This window comes from Nicotiana tomentosiformis, chromosome 8 (assembly GCF_000390325.3).
Source record: "Nicotiana tomentosiformis chromosome 8, ASM39032v3, whole genome shotgun sequence".
NCBI classification, from domain to species: domain Eukaryota; kingdom Viridiplantae; phylum Streptophyta; class Magnoliopsida; order Solanales; family Solanaceae; genus Nicotiana; species Nicotiana tomentosiformis.
In genome coordinates, this window is record NC_090819.1 from 131787966 (window position 1) to 131796914 (window position 8949).

At 38.5% G+C, this 8949-nt stretch overlaps 1 protein-coding gene across 1 annotated transcript; it reads left to right on the forward strand.

Moving 5' to 3' along the window:
- The first annotated feature begins 2554 nt into the window (after window positions 1-2554).
- LOC138898168 (uncharacterized) lies at window positions 2555-6397 on the forward strand. The gene is made up of 9 exons (XM_070184209.1): window positions 2555-2715; window positions 2942-3080; window positions 3478-3692; window positions 3884-4029; window positions 4732-4878; window positions 4990-5183; window positions 5882-6070; window positions 6186-6260; window positions 6311-6397. The coding sequence occupies exons 1-9, from the start codon at window positions 2555-2557 to the stop codon at window positions 6395-6397; spliced, it is 1353 nt and encodes a 450-aa protein (XP_070040310.1).
- The last annotated feature ends 2552 nt before the right edge of the window (window positions 6398-8949 follow it).

Consider the following 8949-nt stretch of genomic DNA (forward strand, 5'->3'; position numbering starts at 1 on the left):
CTGTTTGGCATCCACTGATCTTGATTCTCTTCCTTTCAGTTATTGAACTATTCTATATTGATGAGATAGTGTTTTTATTAGTCAAACTTTGCTATCATTTAGATGCTCACGTACTCAGTGACACCGGGTTTTGGGAGTGTTTTGAATCTGTAATTGTGATGTTTTCTATTGAACTCAAATATTATGTTTCCAATCTTAAAAGATTTTGTGTTTTATTGAGGTTGTTAGCTTGCCTAGTATTGAGATAGGCGCCATAACGACATGCAGATTCTGGGTCATGATAATTAAGAGGGTAAAATTTTATCCACAATCGGTGTTTATGGAAAATTAATGCATTACATGTATTTGCATAGAGATTCTCTCACTTATCCATGAAGCTCGCAACATATGCCCCGATAAACCCCAATTATTTAATTCTGCATCTCCCCCAAATTTTCCTACACCTCGAACGTGTTGGAAAAAAGTAGGATCACGAGTAAAACAATTTTGCTACTCAGCAACCATGCATGGATACTTGCTTCCTCTTTTGTGGTATTCTTATTAGTTCTATAAAAGTGGAATTTAGTGGCAATTGATGTGTGCGATTCATTCGGTCTAGTCTTTGTCATATGTAAACTTTCAAAGAGAAATACTGAAGTTTCCTTGTGTGGCCCAAGAAAGAGAATAGTTTTGAAGATTGACAAAGGAACTCAGATATGTACCAGATCCATCACTGGCAGACATAGACACCGGCAGAGTCATGGCACGTGGGGTGCACATGCAGGAGATAAGTGTATGCTGGTAGAATAAGATATCTCCTGATCGAAACGATTGCAAAAACGATAAGGTGAAGGACTCCTTATTCAGTAAGAACAGTATCTAAGATAAGGAAGGATTTAGCAGTTGAGTTTAACTAGAACTCTTCCACCAAGGAAGAGTAGCATTAGGATTCTAGTTAATTCTTTATCTACTAACTCCTATATTTTGCATAATGTTCTTATTATACAGGGATGCACAAAAGCAGAAGTTAAGCAAGAATTGACAGCAAAATAGCGAGGCAATTTTTTAAGCAGTTCTAGTGATATTTGAGTGTGCGAATCTGATGCTACTTGAACCAGCTAAAAGAACTAGTTCTAATTGTTGTCTTTTAGTATAGTTATTTGTAGTAGGTGATTTTAGCTTGTACCTTTTTAGCTTTATCTAGAAGCGTCTGTAATAGGTACTTTATGTTTTCACGTTAGAGTTAACTTTAAGTTTGTCGCAAATAGCTAGAGGCTAGTTTGCTACAAAGGGTTAGAGGAAATCCTAGGTTTACAAAAGAGTTTTTCTAAATGCTGTTTTGGCTCACTGATTTAGTAAAGAGTTTTGGGAAAATTCCACTGGGAAGTAGGTCGTGTTTTTTTCACCTTTTGAGCCAAGTGTTTTCTACATAAAAATCTCTGTGTTATTTATTTTCTGTACTTATTATTCCGCAACAGTAGTAGTTATAATACATAGAAGAACCATGTCCTTCTATAATCTGTGCACGTAAAAAATTGGATACCACACAAATCACCCCCCCCTCTTGTGTGGTATTAACGTATAAAATATCAATTTGGTATCAGAGCAGGTTATCCTTGAAGAAGCTAACACCTTAGGAGAAGACCAAGATGAGTGCACCACCTAGAAACTGGGAAGGGCAATCCACTGCTAGGCCACCACTCTTTAACGGCCAGTATTACTCTTGGTGGAAAAATATGATGAGAGATAACATCATAGGAGAAGACTATGAGCTATGGGACATTGTCACAGATGGTCCACTGGCTACCATGAAGAAAAATGCCGAAGGAGAAGAGGTGCCAAAAACAACAGCTGACTGCACTGCTGAGGACTTGAGAAAGTGGGAGAAGAATGCTAAAGCTAAAAAATGGCTTGTTTGCGGACTCGGTCCAGATGAGTAAAGTAGAATACAAAGTTGTATCACTGCCAAGGAAATCTGGGACACTTTGCAAGTGGCCCATGAAGGAACACCTCAAGTGAAGAGGTCCAGAGAAACACTACTATATTCTCAATATGAGAATTTCACCATGAAGGAAGGGGAAACCATCCAAGAGATGTATACAAGGTTCACCACACTAATAAACGAACTTAAGTCTCTTGGAAGGGTTATTCTTGAAGAAGATAAAGTTGAGAAGATTCTGACAACGGTTCTGCCAGTTACTTGGGCGAGCAAAAGCACTGCCATTTAGGAATCAAAAAACATTGCCACTCTTAGGTTGGATGAGCTAATTGGAAATCTCACTGCTTATGAACCTAGAAGGCGAACCATGAAAATGGATGTACCCAAGAAGGAAAGGAGCCTGGCACTCAGAATCACCGAAGGTGCTGATCTGGAGGAAGATGAAATGGCTATGATCACCAAGGACTTCAAGAAATACCTTATGAGAGGAAAAGGTTCTTCAAGAGGTGGAAATTACAACAAAGAAAGTGTTCCTAGAAAAATGACCAATGAAGGTTGCTACAAGTGTGGGAAGACTGATCATCACATTAAGAACTGGCCTCAATGGGAAATTGAATGGAAGAAGGAAAGATCTGAATGAAGGAACAGGTTCATTCGAAGAAGAACAAAGGATCAACAAAGGCTATGGTTGCTGCTTGGGGAGAAAGTTCAGATGAGGAATCAGATGATGAAAATGGAGATGAACAAGCACTTATGGCAATTGGAGAATCAGATGGGGAATCTCATGAGGAACAAAGGTAAGCATAATTCATCTCAAAGACAAGTTTATGTTTTTGTCTAAAGAAAAACTCCCTAAATTATTGCTAGATTTCATTGATGAATCTGAGGTAATAAATAAAGAAAAAGAATAGTTGTTTAAGGATTGTGTGATTTTAAAAGCAAAGTGTAAGAACCTGGAACTCAAAGTTAGTGAGACTATGAGTGAAAATACTGCTCTGAAGAACAAGGTTCATACATTTGAAGCAAATGTTTTTATGAGTTAAAATCTGAAAATCTAAAATTGAAACTAGGAACCAGTAAGAAGACAGTTGATTGCACACAACTCACTTTAGAAGAAAATGTAGGAAAACTGAATGATGAGTTGTATATGAAGGATGAGCAGGTAAGAGTGCTAAAGGAGGATCTAGGCAAGGTCAAGCATGAACTAGACAGAACTAGTAAATGGGATAGGTCCTCCGATGCTTTGTCATGGCTACATGAACATCAAAGTAGCAATAGAAGAGGACTTGGTTTTGGGAATCAACTACCTAAGTGGGATCCTAAATGAAAGTACCTCACTCTTACTAAGAACAAGATTTGTACTCACTGTGGTAAGACTGGTCACTATAAAAGTGAATGTAACGCAAAAGAAAGGGCCAGTCAAAAGAACAAAAAATATGTTCAAGGGAAGAATTGGTTACCAAGTAGGGCTAAACAGAATTTAATTCATCCTTTTGCTTATAGAAAGGGACACAAACTAGTTTGGGTTCCTAAGACTAACCTATGATTTCCTTTTGTAGGTTCAAGTGAAGGGGAGCAGCCAAATATGGTACATGGATAGTGGCTGCTTAAAGCATATGATAGGAAGCAAGGACCAGTTCCTTTCACTTGAGGACCTCAAAAGAGGAAATGTCTCCTTTGGAAATGGAAAGAAAGGTGAAATCATTGTGGTTTGTAAGGTAGGTAAGGATGACTCTCATTCCACTGAGAATGTCTACTTGATAGACGGCTTGAAGTATAGCCTAATCAGTGTGTCACAATGTGTGATAGAGGTAACTTGGTAGCATTCACCTCTACTAAATGTTTTGTGATAAATCTTATCAATGGCAAGATTGTTTTGCAGGGTAAAAGAGTGAATAATATATATATTATAGATCTGTCCACACTCTCAGAGAATGAACTAACTTGCTGAAGTGTGCTGGATAGTGATCCGCTCCTTTGGCGTAAGAGGCTTGGACATGCAAGTCTAAGTCAGCTCAACAAATTAGTCTCCAATGACTTTGTGATAGGACTGCCTAACATTAAGTTCAAGGAAGATAAAGTTTGTGAGGCTTGTGCGAGGGGAGAAGCAGGTAAAATCCTCTTTTAAATGCAAGAAAGTGGTAAGTACCACCAGAACGATGGAACTGGTTCATATGGATCTCTATGGTCCAATGAGAACATTAAGTAGAGGTGGTAAGAGATATGTGATGGTACTTGTTGATGATTATTCTAGGTTTACTTGGACACTGTTTTTAACATCTAAAGTTGAAGCATTTGACATGTTCACTTCCTTTGTTAGAAAAACTCAGAAACAATTAGGAAATCAACTTGCATCAACTACGTCTGATCATGGTACTGAATTTGAAAATGCTAAATTTGCTGAATTTTGTGATTTGCATGGCATAGATAATAATCTTTCTGCCCCTAGAAGTCTACAACAAAATGGAGTAGTTGAAAGAAAGAATAGGACTCTTGATGATATGTCTAGGACTATGCTTCTTTCTAGTAAGCTGCACCATATCTTCTGGGCAAAAGATGTAAATATTGCATGCTATATCATAATAGGTGCATGACAAGATCTCTAGTAGAGAAGACTCCCTATGATTTACTTAAAGGAAGAAAACCAAACATATCCCATCTTAATGCATTTGGATGAAAGTGCTTTGTGCACAACAATGGTAATGACTCCCTAGGTAAGTTTGATTCAAGAAGTGATGAGGGAGTATTCTTGTGATATTCTTCACATAGTAAAGCTTATAAAGTTTATAACAAAAGAACTATGTGTGTTGAAGAAAGTATTCATGTAGTTTTTGATGAAACTAACATTCTTTCTGAGAGACCGGAACATGATGATGAAGCAATTGGGCTGGTGAGCAACTTAAATGAAACCACAGCCCAGACGAAAGCAGCACTGGAAGAAGGAACATGTGATGGAACAGGTCTTTTTACCTAGGGCAACCTAATAGGGGGAACAGAACAAAGAGGAAATGATCCCTAAACCTCAATGGAACCTGTCCATGAATTTATTCCACAACAAAAAAACACTGAAGGAATATCAAGGGGAAACCAATTGGTTGTGAAACCTTACAAGTATCAAACTTCTCATCTCATTGAGAACATAATTACTGATCCAACCTCTGGAATCAAAACCAGATCTTCATTAAAGAATCTCTGTCCTTTTGATGCCTTCTTATCTCTTATTGAACCTAAAAATGTTGCTGAGGCTTTGCAGGATGCAAACTGGGTAAATACAATGCAAGATGAACTCAACCAATTTGAAAGGAGTCAAGTTTGGCATCTGGTACCAAGACCCAAGAACATATCAGTAATTGGCACAAAATGGGTCTTTAGAAACAAACTTGATGAAGATGGAATAGTTACAAGGAACAAGGCAAGATTGGTGGTACAAGGATATGGCCAAGAGGAGGGCATAAACTATGATGAAACCTTTGCTCTAGTCACAAGGTTGGAAGCAATAAGACTCCTCATATCCTTCGCTGCTTACATGGAATTCACCCTTCACCAGATGGATGTCAAGAGTGCCTTCCTTAATGGCTATCTAAAGGAAGAAGTGTTTGTCAAGCAACCTCCAGGGTTTGAAAGCAAGGAAAGTCCTGATCATGTGTACAAACTTGACAAAGCACTTTATGGGCTCAAGCAGGCGCCAAGAGCATGATATGAAAGATTATCAAAGTTTTTGCTTGAGCATGACTACAAGAGAGGTAAAATTGACAATACTTTGTTCTTGAAAAAAAATGTAAAGATCTCTTGGTAATTCAGATATATGTTGATGATATAATACTTGGAGCAACTACTGATAAGTTAAGTGAAGATTTTGCTAAACTAATGGGGAGTGAATTTAAATTGAGCATGATGGGTAAGCTTAATTTCTTTTTAGGCTTACAAATTAAACAAAATTCAAATGGAACTATGATCCATCAGCAGAAGTATGTAAAAGAGTTGCTTAAAAGGTTTAAAATGGAAGATTCCAAAGAAATCGACACTCTTATTGCAACAGCCACAAAGTTAGATATAGATGAACCTGGTTCATTTGTTGATCAGAAGTTGTATAGGGGAATGATTGGTTCATTATTGTATCTCACTGCTAGTAGACCTGACATTGTTTTCAGTGTAGGACTTTATGCAAGATTTCAGACAAATCCATAGGAATCTCACTTGACTGATGTAAAAAGAATCTTGAGATACCTAAAAGGCACCACTGATCTTTGTCTTTGGTATCTAAAAGGTAGTAATTGTAATCTTGTGGGATATGCTGATGCTGACTATGCAGGTTTTCTTATGGATAGAAAGAGCACCTCAGGTATGGCACACTTTCTTGGCTCATGTCTTGTGTCTTGGGCCACCAAACAGCAAAATTCAGTGGCCTTATCTACTGCTGAAGATGAGTATGTTGCTGCTACCTCATGTTGTGCTCAACTATTGTGTATTAAACAGTAATTGAGGGATTTTGGAATCGATGTTGGATGTATCCCTATGTTTTATGATAACACTAGTGCTATTAGTTTGACAAAGAACCCCGTTCATCATAAAAGAACAAAGCACATAGTTGTTAGACATCACTTTTTACGGGACAATTATGAGAAGGGATTGATCACTATAGAGTTTTGTTCTATTGATAAGCAGATTGTGATATCTTTACAAAAGCACTAAGTAGATAGCACTTTGAAAGGAACATGTTAGAATTAGGGATGATTAAGATCACCTAAGCGAACCACTTCAGATTGTACATGGAAAAAAGAATTTGGTTAGAAAATCTAAAATTTGTGTAAATTACCTAATTAATTGTTGCTCAGTCTCATACTGTAAATAGTATACTCCTATGCCATGTTTAATATGAATTACGGGTCTCTAATGAAATTTTCTCTATTTTTGCAAATTGAGACATGGTTGAGAGGATTCTTAATGAAGAACCTGGTTCATCAGTGCTGGTTCATCTAAAAATAAGGTATGTATTCTACAGTATGCACATTTTGAAATACTAATATATAAATCATGAGCAGAACTCTACCCAAGTCCATACTCTTCCAAAGCCTATCCAATAAAAATTTGAACCAGTTCCGTTTCAACAAAAGAATCCTCACCTAATTAATACACCTAGATTCTAGGGGAGCTGTAACCATCATTCTAAACTGAAAATTGCAGAATGAATAGACTTCTAATTGACCACAAAAAGTTGCCGTTGTGCATTAATTACACTTCTCCTTTAAATCCCTCATCAAATCTGCAAACTCTTCATTATTTCTGAAAAGCCATCGAAACCCTTTCTTCTCTCCTTGCCTTCGAATTCAATCTAAGCTTTTTTCTTTATCACAAAGCCATAACCAAAATGTCTAACCTCTGGAATAACCCTGGTACTCCTCCACCCCTACTCCTTCCTCTTCCTATACAACCCCTCAACCTAGTTCTATCCCCCAACCTAGTAAAAGGAGAGTCAAAATGCTTGCTAGAAAAACCGTGGACAGCGGTGCTTTATCTCAAAAATTAAATGCCCAGCTTCAAGCAAGCCAAGCCCAAAACTCACAAATTTCGAGTAATCCCTTTAAATCAGTGATTGAGCGGAAAGAAACTGGGTCTTCCGATTCTGAACAGATAACTTCTGTCCCAAATCCTTCATCTGAGATTATTTTTGAGATCGATAAAAATTTGGAAACTAGGTTCATCCTGGTTGGATTTGTGATAGATGTGGAAATGCCCGAGACAAGAAGGAGAGGTGGTAAAAACAAAATTGAAAAAGAGAAAGAGTCTTCACCCACCTCTAAATCTGCTAGAATGGCTATTTGTGGAGCTGAGCCGGAGAAGGAGGAAGAAGGTGGCAGGCACACAGGGGGGAGTGGATCAAGAGAAGCCGCTGAAGGGCTAGTAAATCTTGGAAAGCAAGTAGACGAACCTGGTTCATCTGTTGAGGAAACCCTGACTGATCTCTTGAAAAAGTTAAGTGACAGTTACCAACCCAAGAAGAATAGAACTCCTAAAGCTACAACCTCTGGGACAGCAAGAGCCAACAAGAAATGGAAAGATGCTCCTTCTGAGACCACTGATATTCCTTTTCTAAGAGAAAGAACTACAAGGAGCAAGCCAAAGCAGAGTGAGGAGGAGTTGCAGAGAGCTTTAGAGGGGAGTAAGAAGAAAAGAGTGGATAAAGGGAAAGAAAAAGTGGTTGAGTCTGTTGAGTTGGATGAGATGGACCTGGTCCATCAAAGTGAAAAGGTGGAAGAGGTAGAGGTTCAGACCCCTAAGCCAAAGAAAGCCAAGACTTCCTCAAAGTAGTCTTGTTCCCACTAGAGTGGTAAGGTGTTGATAATATCTTCTTGATCTTATGGTCTTTGAAAAACTTACTTACCTTGTTGCCGACGAATTGTTTTCCATTTTCGTAGATGATCTAGGCCGGTATCCCAAATCGACAGATTATGTGATATCAGATGAAGTCGATGACTTCTTTCTCGCTCACCTTCTCTAACGACTGGGCCTCAATCCATTTAGAAAAATAATTGGTCATGAGTAGTATGTATTGGACTTTACCGGGCGCCCATGACAGGGGGCCGACGATGTCCATTCCCCACTTGATGAATCATCGGGCATGTCTCATAGTTGATGAATCATCGGGAATCTCTCCTAGTTGATGAATCATCGATTATGGCTTTGGCACTCTTCGCATTTTCGCAAAAGGTCTTTCACATCCTTCTCCATTTCATTCCAGTGGTAGCTGGCCCAGCTCTCATTAACTTCTGAACTAAGGATTCTGCCCCTGAATGGTTCCCGCAAGTGCCCTCGTGAACTTCTATCATAGCGTATTCGGTCTCTCCCGGACCTAAGCATCTAGCCAGTAGGCCGAAAAAGGATCTCCTGAATAATGACCATTCAACCTGAAGACAGGAAAATTGCCATCTACCCTGCAATTTATCCAAGTATCTCCACATCCGTTCCACTTTCACTTCGAACGTTACGTTGACTTGGAAACGCTTAGCAAGGCAAGCTCTAACTTTTCAATG

Coding starts and splice junctions, on each gene's coding strand:
- LOC138898168 (XM_070184209.1), top strand. CDS start 2,555: ATGAAGGAACAGGTTCATTCGAAGAAGAACAAAGGATCAACAAAGGCT. Junction 3,693..3,883: donor TACTTGATAGACGGCTTGAA/GTATAGCCTAAT, acceptor TGTGCTGGATAG/TGATCCGCTCCTTTGGCGTA. Junction 6,071..6,185: donor GACCTGACATTGTTTTCAGT/GTAGGACTTTAT, acceptor GGTATCTAAAAG/GTAGTAATTGTAATCTTGTG.